The 25,583-nt window shown below is 42.8% G+C and overlaps 1 protein-coding gene across 1 annotated transcript in view; it reads right to left on the minus strand.

Annotated features, from left to right (window-relative positions):
* Nucleotides 1–620: 620 nt before the first annotated feature.
* LOC138953787 (uncharacterized) overlaps nt 621–25,583 on the minus strand; it is a 73,065-nt gene continuing 48,102 nt past the window's right edge. The window contains exons 6-7 of the mRNA XM_070325694.1: nt 5,516–5,825; nt 621–4,927 (exon numbers count right to left, since the gene is read on the minus strand). Of these exons, the coding sequence (XP_070181795.1) occupies nt 4,682–4,927; nt 5,516–5,825 (556 nt within the window). The 3' untranslated portion in view covers nt 621–4,681. The remainder of the gene's footprint in view (nt 4,928–5,515; nt 5,826–25,583) is intronic.

Consider the following 25,583-nt stretch of genomic DNA (forward strand, 5'->3'; position numbering starts at 1 on the left):
TAATTCATTGTTTACGTAAATAATTCATTGTTTACGTAAATAATGTATTGTTTACACAAATAATCACTTATTTCACAAAATAATATTTTTGGGGTGGATAAAGTGAGCAGTTGCTAAATAAATCATTGTTTACCTATATAATGCATTATTTAGCAGATTCGCTAAATAATGAAAACTGCTTTCGGAAAGCAGTTTTCATTATTTAGGGGAATCAAGAATTGACTTCTAAGCTTTATTTTTTTTCTTTGTGTATATACTATAATTCAATACAAGGTATCTCCAAACATTATTTATCAGAAAAATAATGGAAAATGTGTTGGCTAAACAATTCATTGTTTACGTAAATAATTCATTGTTTACGTAAATAATGATTTATTTAGCAACATTGCTTATTGTTTATAAACAATGTAATATAAGTCTAAATAATATATTGTTTACGTAAACAATATATTATTTAGACGTATTTTACATTGTTTGTAAACAATCAGCAATGTTGCCAAATAAATCATTATTTACGTAAACAATTAATTATTTACGTAAACAATGAATTGTTTAGGTAAATAATGAATGGTTTACGTAAACAAAAAATTATTTAGAATTGTTTTACATTGTTTATAAACAATTACTTATTTAGCACATGAGCTTCTAAATAATGATTATTTAGCTAAAACTGGTGAAAAAACATGAAAAAGTATCCAAATAATTATTTGACAAATGGAATGCCATAGTAAAGTGGCTGGTATAACCCGACTATTCAGTATCAAAACACTGTTTTTGTGTAGATTGTAGTCGTCACAACTAATCGCATTTTGCCTTTTGTTTCAGAAAGGAGGATAAGCTACAACAAGATCGACGCTATGTCAGATATGCCTCAGCCACATGACGACTTCCGAATTTAGATCCATTCGGCATGGTGACAAGTCTTGATGAAAAGTATAAGACTGAGTGAGGACAGCAGTGGAAAAATTGGCCACATGGCAGGTACCTATTGCTCAGTGTCTGCAGTGCAAAAGTCAGATAAGCTGATGGTAGATTTCCAAATGAACACAGTACCCTCAGATCTTCTGCTTATTTACGACGGGCAAGCTACAATCCAGGGCAGAGAACACTGCAGCATTGTGATCCAACTCTTCATTTGTTTCAGGAAAGGACGTCCTTACAAATTAGCATTACAACTCTCTGATACAAAGACATAGTGCATAGTGTACTCTAAACAAGAGGTTGTGCTACCACAGGAACATCCCGATAATTGAGTGGGGCAGGATTAACAAGTCGCGTAAGGCGAAAATACAACATTTAGTCAAGTAGCTGTCGAACTCACAGAATGAAACTGAACGCAACGCAACGCAGCAAGACCGTATACTCGTAGCATCGTCACTCCACCGCCCGTGGCAAAGGCAGTGCCCGTGGAATTGACAAGAAGAGCGGGGTATTAGTTGCGCTGAGAAGGATAGCACGCTTTTCTGTACCTCTCTTCGTTTTAATTTTCAGAGCTTGTTTTTAATCCGAATATAACATATTTATATGTTTTTGGAATCAGCAAATGATGGAGAATAAGATAAACGTAAATTGGGATCGTTTTATAAATTTTTATTTTTTTTTACAATTTGCAGATTTTTAATGACCAAAGTCATTAATTAATTTTTAAGCCACCAAGCTGAAATGCAATACCGAAGTCCGGGCTTTGTCGAAGATTACTTGACCACAATTTCAACCCATTTGGTTGAAAAATGAGGGCGTGACAGTGCCGCCTCAACTTTCACGAAAAGCCGGATATGACGTCATCAAAGACATTTATAAAAAAAATGAAAAAAAACATTCGGGGATTTCATACCCGGGAACTCTCATGTCAAATTTCATAAAGATCGGTCCAGTAGTTTAGTCTGAATCGCTCTACACACACACACACACACACACACACACACACACACACACACACACACACACACACACACACAGACACACGCACATACACCACGACCCTCGTCTCGATTCCCCCCTCGATGTTAAAACATTTAGTCATAACTTGACTAAATGTAAAAAGCTTCCCAGGGATGCAGTGAGGAAGTACATGGTTTTTCTGTCATTGACCTTAATAGCTTTTACACAGCCAGTATATGAGAGATAATGGTCTTCTTGGTGACCGTTCATGCCCAAGCACGCGGAGCTGGTTGCCAGCAGGACAACGTGTCACTGGAAAATATCATAGACTTCGGAGTGCGAGGACCAGGGAAAATAACCTCATGTGAACCTGTCTGAGTGTGACCATCGTGACGCCCATATCTTTAACTCTTAGTCGTATGACAATTCCAAGAATATATTATCTTGATACGCAAGCTCTAGGGTAGGTTAATGATTGTAAATAAGCTTTGCCATGATACTTATGCTGATGCAGTTTAAAAGTGTGTCTGTGTGTGCGTGCGTGTTTGTGCGTGTTTGTGCGGTCTTGTGTGTGTGTGTGTGTGTGTGTGTGTGTGTGTGTGTGTGTGTGTGTGTGCAGGGGCGGATCTGGGGGGGGGGGGGTGCAATGGGTGCAATTGCACCCCCCCCAGCGGGACCAAAAAAAAAAAAAACAAAAAAAGAAGAAAAAAAAGAGAAGAAAAATGTATCACCTGAAAATAGCACTTTACACGCTCAGATTGCACCAGATTGCACAATTTTGCTTCCTTTTTAAAAAAAATTCCGGGGGGGCATGCCTCCGGACCCCCCTAGCATGCTCGGCGCTTCGCGCCATCGGTTCGGCGCTTCGCGCCTTCGCTGATAAGATACAAACAAAACAAAAAAAGAACTTTGCACCCCCCCCTTTCAAAACCCAGATCCGCCCCTGGTGTGTGTGTGTGTGTGTGTGTGTGTGTGTGTGTGTGTGTGTGTGTGTGTGTGTGTGTGTGTGTGTGTGTGAGGATTGCACAAGATCTCCTCAAGGGACAACTACAACAACAAGTACACAGTCATTTTATCTGTTTGCCTTCTTTTGAAAATTATACATGGAGTGGAGTAGATATGATGCGTTAGTTTTAACTATGTGTGAGTGTGTGTGTGTGTGTGTGTGTGTGTGTGTGTGTGTGTGTGTGTGTGTGTCTGTGTGTCTGTGTGTCTGTGTGTGTGTGTGATTGAGTTTGTGTTACTGTTTGGCGATTTCTTACGGGAGCCTTGAAGGCTTCGCCTCTTGTTTTCTTCTTCTTTTGTCAACGTCAGCTGAGGCAGCTGACAAGAAATCTTTGCATGCCCCCATAATAGTCTGTCTTTTTTTTTTTAGGCATTATTTGATGGTGAGGCCCTGTGTTTCCTACAATCGATGGACAATTGATGCGTTCATAAAGACAAGTATGTGAGGAAAAAACAAGTCGCGTAAGGCGAAAATACAATATTTAGTCAAGTAGCTGTCGAACTCACAGAATGAAACGCAATGCCATTTTACTCGTAGCATCGTCAGGCCACCGCTCATGGCAAAGGCAGTGAAATTGACAAGAAGAGCGGGGTAGTAGTTGCGCTAAGAAGGATAGCACGCTTTTCTGTACCTCTCTTTGTTTTAACTTTCTGAGCGTGGTTTTAATCCAAACATATCATATCTATATGTTTTTGGAATCAGGAACCGACAAGGAATAAGATGAAAGTGTTTTTAAATTGATTTGGACAATTTAATTTTGATAATAATTTTTATATATTTAATTTTCAGAGCTTGTTTTTAATCCAAATATAACATATTTATATGTTTTTGGAATCAGCAAATGATGGAGAATAATATAAACGTAAATTTGGATCGTTTTATAAATTTTTATTTTTTTTTACAATTTTCAGATTTTTAATGACCAAAGTCATTAATTAATTTTTAAGCCACCAAGCTGAAATGCAATACCGAACCCCGGGCTTCGTCGAAGATTACTTGACCAAAATTTCAACCAATTTGGTTGAAAAATGAGGGCGTGACAGTGCCGCCTCAACTTTCACGAAAAGCCGGATATGACGTCATCAAAGACATTTATCAAAAAAATGAAAAAAAATATTCGGGGATTTCATACCCAGGAACTCTCATGTCAAATTTCATAAAGATCGGTCCAGTAGTTTAGTCTGAATCGCTCTACACACACACACACACACAGACACACACACACACAGACACACGCACATACACCACGACCCTCGTTTCGATTCCCCCTCGATGTTAAAATATTTAGTCAAAACTTGACTAAATATAAAAAGATAATTTACTGGATTGGCTGCGTACAATGTAAACGCACTACAGCAAATCACTGCGTGCTATACTAACACCGCTCAGCCCGCGCTTTCCTTTGCTTATTTCGAACGCTGTACTCCGACGTGAAATATGCATAGGGTGGCGCAGTGGTACGTAAGCTAAGTGAATGACGCGCTGAAGTGAATTCTAATGGGACATTTTCAGATTGTATGCGCCAATGGCGCAAGGCGCACTAGTAAACCGAACCCTGCAGTGACGAGGCATACTGGGCAAATTTCAACTCAACGTGACAATTAGCAAAGCATACACTGGTAAATGTAACCCTAACCCTAAACAAAGTGAAGTTACTTTCGGACATGATTTTGAATTCTTTTCATTTCGATATTTTTCTACCCAAAAGAATACAAGTTTCAGACAGATTAATTCATTCCGGTGTATTTACTTGTAAAGTAAAAATGACACTTCCCCCTTGGTAGCTCTGATCCCTCAAGATATTAAATGTTGTCGACCGCTTTTGATCAAAACGTTCCTCCCAATTTCTGCGAACATGTCCTTCCCGTTCTTGACGGCGTTCGGGGAAGCGAGGGAGGGGTGGGGCTTGGGGCAGGTCACGTGAACAGCCCTCACTTCCTGCCAGGAGAAGGACATTGTGGGACGCTTGTCGTTGATCCCGCTTCGTCGGTAGTCCGGCTTCTCCCACGCCGGGTGACATGTTCCGGAACAGCAGATCACCTGGTGAATACAGTAATGTGTGGACAGATGAAGGAGATGCTGGCCCACTGGGAACTGCTCTTACAAAACACTACAGGATTTTATGTACTGTAAAACTTTGGCTTATCGCATCATTTTCTCCATTAACAGGATACTTTTATAAACTCACATGAGTAAACAGTGAATCTTAGTAATTCGCAGTGTCCGTCCATATGGGCGGCCGGCAGGCCGTGAACAAATAACTTAACGTCCAGGTTATCTCAGATGTGTTTAAAGCTAGAGCTTTGAAACTGTGCACACTTTTAACCTGAGTCTGGTTTACCCTCGTCACGTTTTGGGGTCACAGTGGGTTCGTGTTCGGGTCATAGAAAGTTAAATTTAATGTTTTGTCAAATGTTTTAGAAGCTAAAGCTGTAAAGCTGTGCACCTTTCTTTATAGACATCATGTTCAAAATCATCATCATCATCATCATCATCATTATCATCATCATCATCATCATCATCATCATCATCATCATCATCGACACCAACAGCGACACCAACACAAACACCAACACCACAATCAACAACACCATCACCATCATCACACTCTTGCAACTGCTAACAGACCTGCAATTTGCGATCCAGTAGAAGTTGGTGCGGATACAGCTCGTAGGTCTTGTACGACATCCTCAAGGAATTGAACCCCCAATCATTATCCCTGAAGTCCTTGTGCGTTTCGATGTAGTGCCTTAACCACTTGGCCCTGGGGCGAGCAAGGATGACGCCTAAGTTGAACGATTCTGGCCACTCCTTGTCCTTCTGTTCCCACTCCATACCGGCCACTGCCGGGTAAGCTAGCAGAGAGTCGGATAGACGGGTGGCCCAGGTCACGTCAAAGTCCTGGTAGGCACCTCCGTATTTGTAAACAGTGAGGTACCTGTGGAGAGTATGGGGTACTAAAGTCTTCAACTTGGAGAGAAATGGAGAGCATTGGACATTCAGTCTTCAACTTGGAGAGCAATAGAGAGCATAATTATGACACTAAGATTCAACTTAGAAATGGAGAGCACAGGACACTTAGTCTTCAACTTAGAGAGCCATAGAGAGCATATCTATATTATAATACGCGACCGTTTTGGGGCCTTGCATCGTTATCTCCTCCCAAACCCGGCCGATTTGGGCCCCGATCTCTGGGGTATCTAGAAACATTTTGCGGCGCACACGATGCGCCCGGTTATAGATTAGCTGATTCCGAAGCCAAATGGCTTTTTCTGGCATTCTGGTGCGACATTTTCTAACAGACGACGCAACCGGAAGGCCTCCCCATTGGCTGTTAAACGAACCAGGTCTCCCATTGGCTCAGACAGAATAAGCTTATCGGAACGTCACTTCCGTCCGCAGCAGTTGAAAGCGAGACGAAGCACTCAGTCTCCTCTCAGGCTAGACCAAGTCGGCAAGTGTTTGTTCAGGCATCGACAAGCTCGACTCGGCAGGTGTTTGTTCAGTCATCGACAAGCTCGACAGGTAAGTCAGTCTCCTTCTTAAAGTGTTCCAAAACCTTGCTGGATTCTGCCACAGGCACAGGGTTTATACTATAGAGATAGAGAATTTGCAACATTATTCGCCACGTTTCTCAGTCTACCCTGCCATTTTGACACGCCACGGCTGAACTGCAGGATGTTCGCTCTTTCAACACTGCATTCTTTGGTTGTTTTCTAACCCAGGCATAGGCCATACATGAGGGGGGGATTTCAAGGAATCTTGCCATACATAAGGGAGGGGGGAGGGGGGTGGGGGCGGCGGCACTAAGGCAAAGTTTGGGATTCTGCCGGTGTCACGATTTCATCTTTCGCCTGTGTACATATTTCCCCCTCGACATATACTCAAGACTGAAATGTTGTTTCCTGGAAAAATTAAGAAGTGAAATTATTTATGGACGAAAAGCATGTCAGTTTCTTGCATGTGAAGAAAATTGGTGGTAAAATGTAATAGATTTCACCCCCAAAATCGAATTCGTCGAAAACGTGTACTGAGTGGTTACGTCCCTTGAGTAAGAAGGAAAACATTTTAGGATAAATCAAATTTCTAAGTTAAATAAAACAAACTGGTTGGACAAATTTGGCCCCATGAATGTAAGGTACACAAGGTCGCTCATCAGTACTATTGAAGGGTGTTTTTTTGTTCAGTGTAGAGTTTATACTAGATCAACGAGGCCGAGAAGCGAAATATCAACACGGCGAAAGATGAAAACGTCACACCGGCATTACCCATGCAGATGCAGAAAGAAACACTGCATTCTTTGGTTGTTTTCTAACCCAGGCATAAGCCATACATGAGGGGGGGATTTCAAGGAATCTTGCCATACATGGGGGAGGGGGAGGGGCGGTACTGGGAGCCAAAGTTTTGGATTCTGCCGGCGTTACCCATGCAGATGCAGAAAGAATCTTGCTTAGGCCATAATATTAGGGGGGGGGGGGTGTTGTATTACCTGAAAACAGCATGGAGCAAATAGTTATTTTTTCTAACCCAGGCATAGGTTGTCATTTAGTAATAGTATGCGTTTGAATCATTATATATTTTAGACGTTTTAGATTGCCATTTCGTAAAAATCTATGACCCACGGCATAGGCCATACATGAGGGGGGAGGGGGGGGGGGTCTATTACCTGAAAACAGCACACACGTGCCATTGGACGTACCTTTATTGGGTTTGTGTGTGTGTGTGTGAGTGTGTGTGTGTGTGTGTGTGTGTGTGTGTGTGTGTGTGTGTGTGTGTGTGTGTGTGTGTGTGTACATGACTATATGCATGGGTGCGTGCACTCGATTGTGTGTACGTGTGTGTGTTTGGACCATGTATATATTTTCTGTTGTCATTTAGTTACAATATGCGTTTGAATCATTATATATTTTAGACGTTTTAGATTTGCATTTCGTATCTTTACCTTTAATGCTTCCAACTTTCAAAACGCTGCAAGACTGGGAAGAGATGGGGTGCTCAACAAACTGAAATTTGTTATTTTGATTAAGTTCACACACACTTTTGTCTTGGAACATCGTTTGCATGTACAGCATTTGTTGTTGTTGTTGTAGGTGACAACAAAGAGTTTGTCCTCTGGATATCTGGATATATATACAACTAACTCTACACTCGACAGGTAAATCCCATTTATCAGTCTGTAATTTATGATTCTGCCGGCGTTACCCATGCAGATGCAGAAAGAAACGCTGTATTCTTTGGTTGTTTTCTAACCCAGGCATAGGCCATACATGAGGGGAGGATTTTAGGAATCTTGCCATACATGGGGGAGGGGGGGCGGTATTGGGAGCCAAAGTTTTGGATTTTGCCGGCGTTACCCATGCAGATGCAGAAAGAATCTTGCTTAGGCCATAATATTAGGGGGGGGGGGGGGGTGTTGTATTACCTGAAAACAGCATGGAGCAAATAGTTATGTTTCTACTTTTCTAACCCAGGCATGGGTTGTCATTAAAGTTATAATATGCGTTTGAATCATTATATATTTCAGACGTTTTAGATTTCCATTTCGTAAAAATCTATGACCCACGGCATAGGCCATACATGAGGGGGGAGGGGGGGGGGGGTTCTATTACCTGAGAACAGCACACACGTGCCATTGGACGTACCTTTATTGGGTGTGCGTTTGTGTGTTTATATGCATGGATGCGTGCACTCGATTGTGTGTGTGTGTGTGTGTGTGTGTGTGTGTTTGGACCATGTATATATTTTCTGTTGTCATTTACTTACAATATGCGTTTGAATCATTATATATTTTAGACGTTTTAGATTTGCATTTCGTATCTTTACGATGGCTTTTACCTTTAATGCTTCCAACTTTAAAAAACGCTGCAAGACTGGGAAGAGATGGGGTGCTCAACAAACTGAAGTTTGTTATTTTGATTAAGTTCACACACACTTTTGTCTTGGAACATCGTTTGCATGTACAGCCTTTTTACATTTAGTCAAGTTTTGACTAAATGTTTTAACATAGAGGGGGAATCGAGACGAGGGTCGTGGTGTATGTGTGTGTGTGTGTGTGTGTGTGTGTGTGTCTGTGCGTGTGTGTGTGTAGAGCGATTCAGAGTAAACTACTGGACCGATCTTTATTAAATTTGACATGAGAGTTCCTGGGTATGATATCCCCAGACTTTTTTTTCTTTTTTTCGATAAATGTCTTTTATGACGTCATATCCGGCTTTTCGTACAAGTTGAGGCGGCACTGTCACACCTTCATTTTTCAATCAAATTGATTGAAATTTTGGCCAAGCAATCTTCGACGAAGGCCGGACTTCGGTATTGCATTTCAGCATGTAGGCTCAAAAATTAATTAATGACTTTGGTCATTACAAATCTGAAAGTTGTAATTACAATTATTTTTTTATAAAACGATCCAAAATTACTTTCTTTCTTTCTTTCTTTATTTGGTGTTTAACGTCGTTTTCAACCACGAATGGTTATATCGCGACGGGGAAAGGGGGGAGATGGGATAGAGCCACTTGTCAATTGTTTCTTGTTCACAAAAGCACTAATCAAAAATTTGCTCCAGGGGCTTGCAACGTAGTACAATATATTACCTTACTGGGAGAATGCAAGTTTCCAGTACAAAGGACTTAACATTTCTTACATACTGCTTGACTAAAATCTTTACAAAAATTGACTATATTCTATACAAGAAACACTTTCTTTCTTTCTTTATTTATTTGGTGTTTAACGTCGACAAGAAACACTAAACAAGGGTAAAAGGAGAAACAGAATCCGTTAGTCGCCTCTGGGGAGCATCGGGTAAATTCTTCCCCCTAACCCGCGGGGGGCCAAAATTACTTTTATTTTATTATTCATCGTGTTCTGATTCCCAAAACATATAAATATGTTATATTTGGATCAAAAACAAGCTCTCAAAATTAAAAATATAAAAATTATGATTAAAATTAAATTTCCGAAATCGTTTTAAAAACAGTTTCATCTTATTCCTTGTCGGTTCCTGATTCCAAAAACATATAGATATGATATGTTTGGATTAAAAACACGCTCAGAAAGTTAAAACGAAGAGAGGTACAGTAAAGCGTGCTATACAGCACAGCGCCACCTCGTCTATATCATTATCTGAAAGAATGCCAACTTCCTTTGAAACACCAACATTTGTATGGAAAACTTCTGTTTCTGTCATCTTTGATTTCATTTGACAACTTGGACTGATGGCATCTTCCAGAGATATATCCATTACTTTCAACTTGCGCCTCTTTGTATTCCTGTAAGCCTGCCACTTATTTATAAAAAGAAACGTTTGATACTTTTACCAAACAGTTAGTATAATGCACGCTCTACCTGTATTCGTCTTTAAATTCTGCAAGACTGAAGCGAAAGAGGTCTGTCTCAGTTTTGTCGTCAGTTTGTTGTGTACATTTACACACGCACAACGAACAACACATGCACAGGCCCGGGGGAAGCTCTCCTTTCTTATGTCCGACCATAGACGTATACATGTAGTTTACATGTTTATTAGTCATCTATTTGATTGATTACGTGTATGATATGACGGAGAGTCGCATCGGTTTGATGCCGTGAACCCAACCGTGGCTGTGGCTGTCGTTTGAAGTAGCCTACTTCTCTATAAAGATTCATTTACATTCTACTTCTGACCAAGGCATGTTTGGTACCTACTGAATCCTTGTTGCGTGTAGTTTTACGTGGCACGTTGCCCAAAGTTGTATTCTTGAGGAGCATAAAATAAAACGTGTTACAAAGTTATCTCAAAACTCTGCAGTGACTGCTCGCGCAGCAGGTCAGCTAATTATAGCACGCAGCCTCCACAGACAGCTTTCGAGCCGAGACCATATGACTCGCCGCTCCTGCGGCTCGTCAAAAACTGCACGCACTGCAGTGTTTTCAGTCACGAGAATAAAACAGCTTCGTCAATCCACGCGGCAAGGAAGTCGCTCAATTTTTGCGTGCAACACGAAGTAAACAGATATGCAAGAATAGCGACGGGTTCAAGTTTAGGTCGCTCCACGAGAAAAATTCCTGCCGATGTTCGCCTTTAAATGTCGCTTCCCTACGACCAAAATACATCAGCATAACTGTAAGACGATGCTGTTTCAAGATGTGGTGTGTGTGTGTGTGTGTGTGTGTGTGTGTGTGTGTGTGTGTGTGTGTGTGTGTACATGTGTATGTGTGTGCGCGCGTGCGCGCGTGCGTGTGTGTGTGTGTGTGACAGAGATGGAGAGGCCATGGCTCATGAACACCGCCGCTCTAACTGTGAAATTGACTAAGCTTGTCAGTTACATCTACCACTGCGTCAACAAAGCGTGAAAACATCGACCATTTCCCTTCTGGATTGCTGCGACCGAGTCGGGTTTGTTCCCTTTGAGCGATTAGGTCGTCAAGAACACAGCTGTTTGGTTATGTATTTGGACGTGTTTTATAATTGTACTTACTTTCCTGAGTGTGTTGTTGATATTTAGTGTCATGTACACACTACCAGCAGAATACTTGTAATTGTCTTGGCAAAGCGATCACAAATTCAGCACCTCCACCGCCGCCAGACAGTTTGGGTATACAAGGGGTTGGTTTTTCAGCGAGAGAACATGAGAGGTACTCGGCCTACTCTAATGATTAGAACGCGCTCATGGGTGTATATTCCATTGTTTTATATTGTATGAGTGTGTGTTTGTACAAATGTTTGTCCTCTCCGCACATTTGTTACCAACAAGAGATCATGGCTTTGTGTATTGATTTTTTGTTGTTGTTTTTTTTTTTTGCTTAACGCCCAGCCGACCACGACAGGCCATATCAGGGCGGTGCTGCTTTGACATATAACATGCGCCACACACAAGACAGAAGTCGCAGCACAGGCTTCATGTCTCACCCAGTCACATTATTCTGACACCGGACCAACCAGTCCTAGCACTAACCCCATAATGCCAGACGCCAGGCGGAGCAGCCACTAGATTGCCAATTTTAAAGTCTTAGGTATGACCCGGCCGGGGTTCGAACCCACGACCTCCCGATCACGGGGCGGACGCCTTACCACTAGGCCAACCGTGCCGGTTTGTGTATTGATAACCCAACAGCAATAATAATGTTTGATGAGGACGAATTGTTGTATTCGCTATTTTGTACCTGAATAGGATCATAATGAACGCTTTCGAACACCTCCGAGTTAATAAAACTGAAAATGCTGACTCAACCAGAATGATGCCAGAGCGTGTGAGCCTGTCTGTGATCAGGGTTATTGCAAACCTACTCCGATAAGCGCCGTGAGTGTGTCTTGGTCATCGGAGTACATTAACACCCCCTCGTTTGAGACCCCTCAATTAAGAACCCCAAATTTAGGAATCGTTGTGATACCCTGATTTCTCAGACTTTCTTTTTATAGTCAAATGCGAGTTTCTCTGCACACAGTAATCATTCTTCCATGTACTGATATAGATTTTCACATGAAAAAAAAATGCCACTAACTCCCACATGTGTTCTGCGAATTACTTCATAGTTGGTGTACAACTGCTTCAGATGTGGGATGATAACTTCACAAAATGTCATGTATGTAGGTCAAATGGTTTGACGTCTATGCTTTTTAGACAATGTTTTTCAACAGTCAACAGTAGGAGGTGGCATGTTTGGGGGTTCACCCTGTATGTAGAGGTTACATGCCGAGTCTCAGTGATTATTAAAAAAAATGGTCGAAGTTAGCGGATCATGAAAAATGCGAGCTTTAGCGAGCTTTTTCATGACCGCGAACTGAGACCATTATGTTTTATAATCACTGAGACGAGGTGTGTAACCTCTTTAGTCCTCCTTTCTTCAGTTATTCAAAGAAAAGAGGAGTTTTTTTTGCGAAAGTTTGATCGAATCCTATTCACTCAACCAGTCAACCTGCGCAGGCGATCCGGATTAATGCGCGGTTGTATAGTTCCGTGCAAATCATTCCATTCTGTTAACACTTCTTGTCAGTTTTCCTATTTTGGACTAAAATCAAGTACACAGATATGCTGTTATTCTGCTGTGGCGGCAAAGGCAGATATTGTGTGTTCTGTATATGTTTTGGTATCGCTTAGGATAATGTTCTTTCGTCATATGGGACACCCCCCGCGGGTTAGGGGGAGTCCCATATTGGTTGGGACTAGAAAGAATTTACCCGATGCTACCCAGCATGTCGTAAGAGGCGACTAACGGTTCTGTTTCTTCTCTTCTTTTGTCTTATTTCTGCCTTACCAGTTGTGCTTGCCCTTGAGTAGCTGTAAGATTCTGTGATGGCTTATATAAATTCTGGAGGATGTAATTTTGGTGCTATAAAGAACCGACGCGCTCACAAAACAAAACGAACACTAGAATTGGAAAATTAATTAAAGTTTATTGAATACTTGTCGATGTCATGGTAATTCGGAATCAGCTCATAATATCAATATATAAAAGGCTAAACATAAATCTATGGAGAGGCTAAGTAACCTATATCGGAGCGTGGCGGAAAAACTAATCTAAGTTTAGAAAGCGAATTAAAGCTAAAATGTGAAGTAGAAAGAACTAGCTTAGTGAGAGTGCAGAACAGTAGAGTGTGAAGCGTGGAGCATGGAGCGAGAAGCGCGGAGCGGTGAGCGAGAAGCGCGGAGCGGTGGAAACTGATAGAAAAGAAAAAACTAAACTTAGAATTCGAAACATCAAACTAAACATCAAAGGTGTCCTAAAAACATAAACATCAAAGGTGTCCTAAAAACATAAACATCAAAGATGGACGACAAAATGGCGGCCGAAACAAGATGGCGGCAAATAAATAAAAAATCACCAAGACAAAAATATGTTAGAAAAACCCTACATAGAATAAACGTAGGACACAGAAACGGAAAGAAGACAAAGAAACGGACAGAAGACACAGAGACGGAAAGAAGACAAAGAAACGGACAGAAGACACAGAGACGGAAAGAAGACACAGAAACGGACAGAAGACAAAGAAACGGACAGAAGACACAGAAACGGACAGAAGACACAGAAACGGACAGAAGACAAAGATTCAAAACTAAAATTACACGAATTCGGTAAATAAAGAAACATAGTCAGAAATGGATACTCGCCTTTGACAGCATCAATAATCTAAAACAGACTCAAGGCGAGCAACTGAACCTGAACTACAAAATAACTTAAAAACAAAACTGGAGGCTGGCAGAAAACACTGGGCCCCGGAACAGAGCAAAAAAATCTATCTATCCTAAAACATCTTGTTCCGTGAACGGCTTCCCAGTAAGTGACAACGAATACAGGCTATCCACCACAGAGGTGAACTAAAAATTACTGCGCGTTACTACAATATTACTGTTGCAAAACATGCGTCCCGTGCTCTCCGGGGAAAAACTCCATAGGCTGTCCAGCGTGAGCCATACAGGCACATGAAATTAAAATCAGAAAAACGCCGGCCACACTACCTTGTTTATAAATTAGTTCGTTACAATATTTAACGTCATTATAACAAAACAAAGTTCGTACCAGGACGCTCATACTTAATAAAGAAAAATAAAAAGATAAAGAGCGAGCTAGACCCGCACGCGAACCTACAGAGGTGGCTGCAAAATGGGAACAAATAGGGACAAAAGTGAAATAAGATAATAAAAGTGAAAGAACAAAAAGGGAAAGCCACCACCACGGAAAGTCGCATGCGAGTCAAGCTAGAAACATGACTAAAAAACACAAGCAAAACAAAAAGAATCTAGATACACAGAAGGCTCCTTAGCAGGGGCATTCACATTCCCCCCTCGAAGACATCTTAGTCTTTACAAAAGTCGACATAAAAAATCAACAAAAATCATCGAATACATGCGTGGTTCAAAAACAAAATCCGAAACATTACAGAATCCTTTTGGCATTATACAAAACGTAGCTGTTCAAAACGCACTCTCATACGTGGTTCAAAATACAAAAATCCGAAACGTTACAGAATCCTTTTGGCATTATCCAAAACGTAGCTGTTCGAAACGCACTCTCTATGAGTCTCAATCTAAAAAATCACACGTGTTCTTTCAACAAATGTAACATATTTCGTCGGTCCGTCACTGTCAACATATCGTGTCAACATTATTCTTACACCTTTACATAACCCGCAACTCAGTATGAAAGACTGTAGTCGCAACCTACAAAATACAAAAGAAAAACATCTTCCGTCTTCTTAATCATAAGCACAGGCATCCGCACGCGGGAAGGACTAAACAAACCGATTCATTAAGCGCTTGCCTCTGTCAAGAGCTTTCGTTCCAAAATGCGGAACCAAAAACATATATACAAATGGAGAGAAACCACAAACTCACAAAAAATATTTGCATTAAGACGAAATTTTCTCCCCAAATCAAAACAGCGCCACCTGTCAAAAAGGCGAACGGATTACGTCAGACCAAAACATGCACAAACGGTCTGTCGAAAACAGTAAAGTTCACTGGGAAAGTCATTGAGTGTCCGGGTCTGCCTTCACCAGCACGGTCAGCTTAGCGATGGGGCGCCAGTAGTAGAAAGTGGAATGGCTCGTCTTCGAGGTGACCTTGACAGTCTTGAGCTTGCAGGTTCGCACGAGTCCATCGTCGCTGGGGCGAACCTCCGTCACGAGTCCCAGAGGCCAATCTGCTCTGCATACGGCTTCGTCACGTAGCACGACGACATCTCCGACAGCAACGTTTCGTTGGGGAAGAAGCCACTTTCTTCTTCGTTGTGGTCTTCTTCGTTGTGGTCTTCTTCGTACTGGTCTTCTGGTACTGGTCTTCTTCGTCGTGGTCTTCTTCGTCGTGGTCTTCTTCGTACTTGTCTTCTTCGTCCTTTCCATGACATGGAGGGCGTCGGAGATGCTGGGTTCGGCGAGTGTCGTGCGATATACGGAAGTGACTGATTCACCTTCGTACTCGCTGGGACAATACTGTTCTGTTAGAGACACGTGCATCACGTCATGGACAGACTGTTTTGGCGACACTTGTCCCAGTATCGTCCAACCCAACGGTGTGAGAACGGCGTATGGGTCTCCCTTGATGACTCTCTCTGGCATGAATAGCTCTGCATGATCGTAGCCAATCAACAACCCGGGAGTGCAGCCTTCGAGCAATGGGGGAATCTCGCTGGCAATATGGCTCAAATGCTTGATGTTACGAGCGGTTTCTGATGTTGGTATGTTCTCAGTGTCATTGGTGAGATGGTCCGTCGTGTAGAGCGTTTTCAGGTTGTGGGAAACATTGGAGTTGAGGGCCTTGACACACAATCCGGTCACTCTCTGACATTCGATATGAGTGTTCTGAGAAGTCATAGTGTTCAGCCTCAATGACGCTGGCTCAGAATGAGTGTTCAGCTTGTCACTCAAAGATTCAGTAACGAAGGAGATGCAAGACATGGTGTCAAGCAGTGCGTATGTCGTATGCTCTACCGTGGGATTCTCTTTCGTCGAAACTCTGACCGGAACAATCATGGTAGCTCTGACTGGTCTGTCTGACTTGTTGGTCGTCGCGAATGCTGATCCAGAGGCAGAAACACGGGCATCTTGACTGATACAGACAAACCTTGAAGAATCTGGCTGACCCCGTGCATTCCGTTGCTGATTGGGAAACTTCTTCCTGTAGCTAGGCGCTCCATGCAGCATAGTGAGATGTGGGCCTTGGCACTTGTCGCATATCGCCCTGGTAGTGCAGTCTACACTTCTATGGTCAGTCTTTCTGGCACAGGAGAAGCACAAGGACGTTTCGTACATGAAGTGTTTCCTGTCCTCAACGGGAATCTCATCGAACCTCTGGCATCTGAGTAGAGGATGAGAAGAAGAGCTGGTCGGAAAACGAACGGTACAAAAGGGACAGACTTCGTCGCAGTTCGTATTCAGGACAGTTTTCGCGTGATGCTGACAAAGACATTTGTCACACTCTTGACATGCAGATGCAGTAGAACAATCCGTACTGTACGATGTTTTCTTGGGGACTGATGAACTGGCGGTCTGTGAGGTGGAAGAGGCGGCAGATTTGCTGGAGGAGAAAAGGGGCTCGCAAAGGATGTCTGCCTCTGTCTTGATGAAAGCTGACAACTCCTCAAAGGTAGGGTAGCGTTTCTTCTCGTTCTTGGTCTTGTTTACTTTCCGCACCCAGTTTCTCACCAACCAATCTGGAAGCTTGGTCATGAGTGTCTTGTGATAGGCTGGGTCTTCAAGATTCTGTAGCTGGCCTATCACTCGGCTCGCCACAAGGCATTGTCCAAGAAAGTCCGAGAAGGCGCGGAGGGCTTGTCCATCTTTGGGTTTGATTACCGGCCATGCATCTAGTTTCTCTCGGAAGGCTCTGGCAACGACGAAGGAACTGCCGAACCTTTCCTCCAACGTCTGAAGGGCCTGCTGATAGGCCTGGGCATCCCTGATCAGAAAGAGTCCCTTGACCGCATCCTTCGCCGGACCGTCCAAGTACTTCTCCAAGTAGAGGAGCTTTTCCTCTGCAGAAACGCCCTGCCGCTCAATCAAAAGAGTGAATGAGGACCTCCAGAGAGGGTACGTCAAAGGATCTCCTGAAAACGTAGTGGGCTCCTGCGTCGGTAACCTGTTGATCAGGAGAGCCTCAGCTAGAGTACGAGCTAGGGCAGAACCCTCGGAGAGCGCTGGCCGGCCTTGCCTCTGAGGAAGGTATGCATCTTGCCCGTAGTAGACGTCTGAAGGGCCCGTGACCGGAGCCTCTTGAAAACCATGCTGTGTGTAGTCAGTGTCAGGAGCAAAGCTTGCAGCGTGGTCATATTGCTGCGTTTGCATGGGAGGATGCATGACAGAAGGCCCATATGCAAAGCTTGGCACATAGGTCGGAGACTCTCGGGAGGTCATGGCAGGAAAAGGCCCGGGAAAAGGTCTCGCTGATGGATTGAGGGATTTGTGAGGGAAACGGGAAGGCGCGTAGATCTGGCGAGGACGATCTTCGTGGCTTGGAATCTCAGCTTTGACAAACTGAGGCCGAAAGGAGGTCGCGAATTGGCCTCCGACTCTTGTCGTCATCGTGGTGGCTGTAGTCATCGTCGTAGTGGTAGGAGCCGTGGCTGTGACCGCTGCTGGAAGTGGGTGAAAAGCGGAGACAGGTTGGGCAAGGGTCCTGGAGATGCCTCGAAGAGTGTCGCGGATATCCTCGGCGGCCGACTGGAGATGCGAAGGGGCATAAGCCCTGACCTCCGTGGGCTTCTGAAGTGGCGGGAGTCCAGGCTTGGCTGCCGCAGGCTGATGTTGCCCAGAGACGAGGGTGTAGGCTTCCGGCTGGTGACGCGGGCGGGCGTAGGTGTCGGCTGTCGCAGGCTTATATGTATCTTGTGTGTGCTGTGTGTGCCTATCATACCCTACCGCCACATCTCCTATGCTCTCTGAGTGTGTACCTACATGCAGGGGGTTGTGAGTACCTAGGTACCTATCAATGGGGCTGTCACGAGGTAGTTGGGGCATGAATCTTTCTCTAGCCCTTTGCTGGTCTTCTATGTCAGTTTTAATGATCTTAAAAACTTCATGTTCTTCTTGCATCTTGCCTTCTCTCTCCACCCTCTCTAGTGCAGTCTTAACTTCCTTTTCTTTTTTCTTCAAAGCTAACCTTTCATCTTGAGCTTCTCTCTCCAACTCTCTTTCCATCTCTGCCTTCTTCTCAGCAGCCAAAGTTATAGACCTTTCCAACTCTCTTTCCAACTCTGCCTTCTTCTCTGCCGCCAAAGCTTTAGACCTCTCCAACTCTCTTTCCAACTCTGCCTTCTTCTCTGCCGCCAAAGCTTTAGACCTAGAAGCCTTCTCCTCTAAAAGCAAAAGAGTCTCTTCTTGTCTAGCCCTTTCATCTGCGACCATTTGCTGGGACCTAAATCTCGCTGCGCTAACCGCCAAAGAAGCATCTAGAGAAACCTCTCTAGCACCTCCAGAAGCGACTGTGGAAGTCAAGTCCGAGCTGGAGGCGTACGGGTCTAACTTGGGAAAGAGTCTGTGATATTGTTCTTTGAGCGTCTCCGTTTGCATGTGCATATCGCTCAGATCCTCTTCTATAGCTACATCACTTTCAGCCACTTGACAAAGCCTCGAGTTCGCTACATTTAGCTCGTCTAGGTGCTCACAGAGGAGTATCTTATGAACTTTAAGGACTCTCCTTTTGCCTGGTGTTTCCCTAAAGGCTGTGCACAACTCGCTGATCATATTCTTATGAGCTCGGCTTATGGCCCAGTACTTGTCTGACAGTTCCCTCACCTCAGCATTAAGTCTAGCCCTAACAATGGCGGGGCCTCTTTCTTCTCTACTTCGTTGAGCGAGATGCTCTGCACTTGCAGCCTGTTGGGAGGGCTCAGTTCCTAAACCTTCCTGTGTAGGAGAATGTTCAGCTTGAGAGTGAAAGTTATCTGAATTCAAAGTGTCTTGGGTCTGAGTGGGTTCAGCTAGAGACTCTCCCTGAGCGCCATCACGGTCGCCTTCATTCTTACGACTATCAGTGTCCGAAGCAAAATGTTCATCCCTTTCTAACTTCAAAGTGTAAGGGGATAGCTCGGCACTCTCATGAGAAGGTAATTTCTCATCCATACTTTAAGTCAAGTGAAAACGTAGAGGTTAACAAAGACTTGCGAAATATAGAGAAACAAAATTCAAAACGGCACACCTCGGGTCACTCACTAGGGGGAAGAAAATACGAAGTACGAAGTGTGCAATGCTATGGTCAACAAACCTAAAATAATGCCTAAGTTGCTCTGCTCTGGGCCCGACAAAAATAAATTAAAATATTGTTCGCTAGATACGAAACACAGTTCCTTTAAGACAAAGGTTCATGATCTCTTCACAAGATTCGTAAGGATAAGAAGTTCAAAAGTCAGCGGCCCTAATCACAGGCCTACAAAAGTTCATAAAGTTCTTTGTCGAAAACAATCCAAAATGTTCCAAAAAATATCAAAGTTTCCACTGTGCTTGCCCTTGAGTAGCTGTAAGATTCTGTGATGGCTTATATAAATTCTGGAGGATGTAATTTTGGTGCTATAAAGAACCGACGCGCTCACAAAACAAAACGAACACTAGAATTGGAAAATTAAAGTTTATTGAATACTTGTCGATGTCATGGTAATTCGGAATCAGCTCATAATATCAATATATAAAAGGCTAAACATAAATCTATGGAGAGGCTAAGTAACCTATATCGGAGCGTGGCGGAAAAACTAATCTAAGTTTAGAAAGCGAATTAAAGCTAAAATGTGAAGTAGAAAGAACTAGCTTAGTGAGAGTGCAGAACAGTAGAGTGTGAAGCGTGGAGCATGGAGCGAGAAGCGCGGAGCGGTGAGCGAGAAGCGCGGAGCGGTGGAAACTGATAGAAAAGAAAAAACTAAACTTAGAATTCGAAACATCAAACTAAACATCAAAGGTGTCCTAAAAACATAAACATCAAAGGTGTCCTAAAAACATAAACATCAAAGATGGACGACAAAATGGCGGCCGAAACAAGATGGCGGCAAATAAATAAAAAATCACCAAGACAAAAATATGTTAGAAAAACCCTACATAGAATAAACGTAGGACACAGAAACGGAAAGAAGACAAAGAAACGGACAGAAGACACAGAGACGGAAAGAAGACAAAGAAACGGACAGAAGACACAGAGACGGAAAGAAGACACAGAAACGGACAGAAGACAAAGAAACGGACAGAAGACACAGAAACGGACAGAAGACACAGAAACGGACAGAAGACAAAGATTCAAAACTAAAATTACACGAATTCGGTAAATAAAGAAACATAGTCAGAAATGGATACTCGCCTTTGACAGCATCAATAATCTAAAACAGACTCAAGGCGAGCAACTGAACCTGAACTACAAAATAACTTAAAAACAAAACTGGAGGCTGGCAGAAAACACTGGGCCCCGGAACAGAGCAAAAAAATCTATCTATCCTAAAACATCTTGTTCCGTGAACGGCTTCCCAGTAAGTGACGACGAATACAGGCTATCCACCACAGAGGTGAACTAAAAATTACTGCGCGTTACTACAATATTACTGTTGCAAAACATGCGTCCCGTGCTCTCCGGGGAAAAACTCCATAGGCTGTCCAGCGTGAGCCATACAGGCACATGAAATTAAAATCAGAAAAACGCCGGCCACACTACCTTGTTTATAAATTAGTTCGTTACAATATTTAACGTCATTATAACAAAACAAAGTTCGTACCAGGACGCTCATCTATATATATATACGACTTGTGTCTGTCTGTGTGTTTGTGTATCTGTGTGTTTGTGTATTTGTGTATTCGCCATGCACGCCCAAAGTTCTCGATGGATCTGCTTCAAATTTGGTGGGCTTATTCAGAGAGACCCCGGACACAACCTCATCGATGAGATATTTCAACACGTGCTCTCAGCGCGCAGCACTGAACCGATTTTGGTTCCACCTCAGCTATTTTGGTTCCACCTCAGCTACCCGGGCCCCCATACCGACACACCATAGCCGCTACACCACATCACAACGCCAAAGTTCTCGGTGGATCTTTTTCAAATTTGGACACCGTATTCAGCTACACCCCGGACACAATATCATCGATGAGATATTTCAACACGTGCTCTCAGCGCGCAGCGCTGAACAGATTTTTGTTTTTGTGTTCATTTCACCATTATAAGTAACTCTTCCTTATCTTCTCCAGTGTTTGGCGTTTATCTCCCTTCCTTCGTGTGGCTTTCCCGTTCAGTTGTAAGTTACTACACTGCGCTGTCCACTGCGCTGAGCGTCTTCGCATATTCCCGGCGTTCTGTTACTGTTACTATTTTTAGAAGGTCAACGCAGTGTACAGAACGTAAATTGGACCCGTAAATTATCCTCACTTTAAAAGTGCAAAGGTCGAATCAATTTATAGCCACGCGAAAAATACACTGTCATCTATCTCTCTATAGATACGGCTTCTCTGTGTTTTTGTGTGTGTGTGTGTGAGTGTGTGTGTCTCTATGTAAGCAACACCTGTGCATTGTTCAGTTCTGTTTGTGATGTGGTCTGGCGGCTTTTGTGTAATTTTATGTGAAACACTCAAGTCCTTAATGGCTCAAAACCGTAGGACTTTTAATATTAATTTTAACGTAATTTTATGTACTGGCCTTCCTTTGAGAAGCCATAACTTGCTCAGTCCTGTTTGAGTGGAGTTCGCCTCCAAAGGTGATTAACACGGTTGCATTCGTCGACAAGGATGGGACTCGATATGGTCAGGAATGGCATTATGGCCACTGAATCATTTTCGTGCTGTTCCCATTCCACGAATCTGGGAGGGACCTAAGCTTGGCGGGTCCATTGTTCGGACCCGGCGAAGCCGGCGTACGGCTCTAAGTACTTCTTTCCGGCGAAGCCGGCTACCCGGCGAAGCGGGTATTCATTCTAGTGCTTAATAAAGAAAAATAAAAGATAAAGAGCGAGCTAGACCCGCACGCGAACCTACAGAGGTGGCTGCAAAATGGGAACAAATAGGGACAAAAGTGAAATAAGATAATAAAGGTGAAAGAACAAAAAGGGAAAGCCACCACCACGGAAAGTCGCATGCGAGTCAAGCTAGAAGCATGACTAAAAAACACAAGCAAAACAAAAAGAATCTAGATACACAGAAGGCTCCTTAGCAGGGGCATTCACACCAGTCCTTTCACCTATATTTCCTTCCAAGAAAACTCTCCCTACTATTCCCTGCAGTTTTCCAATTCTTTTCTTGTTGTCTTATTTCTACCTGACTGGATCCATCACCTTTATTTCACTTACCAAAAGTCTTCTTTTCCACATCCTTGTTTCTCTGCACCCCGCATGTCGTATGAGGCGACTAACGGATTCTGTTTCTCCTTTTACCCTTGATAAGTGGTTCTTGTATAGAATATAGTCAATGTTTGTAAAGATTTTAGTCAAGCAGTATGTAAGAAATGTTTAGTCCTTTGTACTGGAAACTTGCATTCTCCCAGTAAGGTCATATATTGTACTACGTTGCAAGCCCCTGGAGCAATTTTTTGATTAGTGCTTTTTTGAACAAGAAACACTTAACAAGTGGCTCTATCCCATCTCCCCCCCCCCCCCTTTCCCCTATCCCATCTCCCCCCTTTCCCTCGTCGCGATATAACCTTCGTGGTTGAAAACGACGTTAAACACCAAATAAAGAAAGAAAGAAAGAAAGTCAAATGGGACTAGCAGACGAACTTTTGCACCCGTGTTCCAACGTTAAAAACTGTATGAAGTTCAGTTTTCTGGGGAAAATAGTGTATGGAACCGCTTTATGTTGTTTAAATTGATGAGATGTGTGCATTTGATTGCGTGTGATCTGTTTATTAAATGAAATATTGTTGAAAACTGACCGTCGGATTGCAGTCTGTTGTCGAAGAAACTGAGTGAAAAGAAATTTGAAAGGGGAACTACTCTTGTCGCTAGACAAAGTATGAGAGTTACTTGCCTTGGGAATTTGCTTGTGATGAACGTTTGTGCACAGCAGACCTAGATTCAGAAAACAACCAAACTCATGGATTTTATATGGAGATTCATGTGTTCAAGCCTGTAGTTGTTAATTTAAATGCGGTATGTTTGTATTGTTTGCTCCAGAGATGTATACTTCGTACATTAGAGCGTTCGGAACTTTTCAGTCGCAAAAAGTAGTACCGAAACAGAACAACTTCTCAACCCATTGCACTATCGAGAATTCAGGCTGTAGCTGGGTCGTTATTTGTTTGGTTGCTGGGTGATTATCGAAAAATAACTACCCCTACAAGTTTACAGAGGTAAAGAAGCAGAGGGGGGAATAAGTTGTTTTATTGACCTCTTCTTGTGTTGAGAGGTTTAGACAAAGCGTGTCTTTAGTTTTAATGACTTAGACGTGCACACGTGTGGTTTCTTCTTGGCCTGAGAGGGTTAGCCACAACATGTCTGTGGTTATATCGATCAAGATGTAAACGTGTGCACTCTTGTGTCGGCTTTATTGATTTGCACGCAAGTGTATACCTGTTGATTTATTCATGGTCGTCAGCTTGTCTATTTCACGGTCGTTTTCACGGGCTTGTCTACTATCGATTTATGTAGATACATTGTACAAAGGAGTATTGCCTCAGTTTTGCCTTTGTGCGATATAGGTAGAAAGGAAATTGCTTTAATTAAACATTGTATTATTCCGTGTGTGTAGGGCAACACAAACACTCACTTGGACCACACAACAAGTTTGCTTAAATAGAAAGTGCTGCGTGGTATAATTGACATGGTGTCAAAAAGTGTGCTTGCGTTATTTTAGCCCAAATAAACAATGATAAAATAAAAGCACTGAGCAGTTTTGAAGATATTCACACAAAAATTGCTGACCTGAACGAAATTCGATCTTCAGAATGCGGCCATGTTGGATACTGCCTTTATTTACATCTCAAGGTCGCCCAGAATACAGTAACTTTCGGTCAATTAGACGAGAAGACATCGTTCTGCAGTATCATGCTATTGCACGTATACTATTGCTTTCAAGGTTTACAATTCATTCAAAGCAAAAGATCAGAGTGTCGGACGTAAACATTTCGTAATGCAAACGGAAAACTTATCACGTTTCTCTCGTGAACAGTCTCGCATTGAAACACCACCAATGATGAAGATCTGTCTCGGGCAGAATGCAATGCACGCAAAATACGCAGAACTGGACACAATTATAGTCCGTGAGAAACTTTTTTTAAACGGATCGTGTTAAGCAGTTTAAGTTGTCGTAATACAGTATTTTTCGTCCTACACCTTGCTTCTTAGAATGGTAAATATAAGTTTTCTCCCCAAAAACATAAAATCATTATATTTTTCTTCCACATGGCGTTTTGATGCTTTCAAAAGTTTCAACAAAACACGTCCAACACCTGACTTCTCAGAACGGTAAATGTCTGTTTAAAAAAGCACACCATAAAATCATTATCTTTTTCTTCCACATGGGTTTTTATGCTTTCAAAAGTTAAAAAAACAAAAACGAAAAGCATTTGTCTATATAAGCAACTTTGTTTTTAACCTCCATTGTCTACTTCTTGTGAACACCTTTTGGCACTGAGTCAATTGCATTAGGTAAGGAAGGTGTTATGTGATCTACATACTATGACGGTATTACAGTGTTCTAGATGATCGAACGTGTAGCAAAGACCTGTACGTGTACGTGTAGATATTGCGACAACCGTGACTCACTTTTTCCTGAAATGTTCCAAATGCATGCGTTGTTTTGCTCCCACCAAGACTGCAGATCTTGGCAAACGCGTGACGTAACAACTAGATTTGATGACGTTACCCGTACACGTTCGGTATACGTCCTGAAAAGTGCTGATGTAGATCTTGCTATTAACCTGACAAAACATAAAATCAAAACTAATTTTACGTCTTACGCCAGATGATCGGAGGGATGAAAACAATTAGGGAAAACAGGGAAAGGAGCCGCGGGTGCATGGAACAGCGACAACAACGACAACGATATATAACATGTTTTGTTTGTTGACGTAAAGTGAACGTGGAATATCGATCCATCGTGTGTGGTAGAATTTAACCCGTTTAAGGTTGTGCGTGGGAGTAATTAGATCGGTGACGTGTGTATCTCATGGTTTCTGGACACAACGAGACGGAGAGGGAGGGAAGAGTGGTGCCGGGGAGGGAAGAGAGAGGTGGAGGGGGAAGGGAGAGGTAGAAAGAGAGAGGGTGAGAGAGAGAGAGAGAGAGAGAGACAGAGAGAGAGACAGAGAGAGAGACAGAGACAGTACAAAGA

This window comes from Littorina saxatilis, linkage group LG17 (assembly GCF_037325665.1).
Source record: "Littorina saxatilis isolate snail1 linkage group LG17, US_GU_Lsax_2.0, whole genome shotgun sequence".
NCBI classification, from domain to species: domain Eukaryota; kingdom Metazoa; phylum Mollusca; class Gastropoda; order Littorinimorpha; family Littorinidae; genus Littorina; species Littorina saxatilis.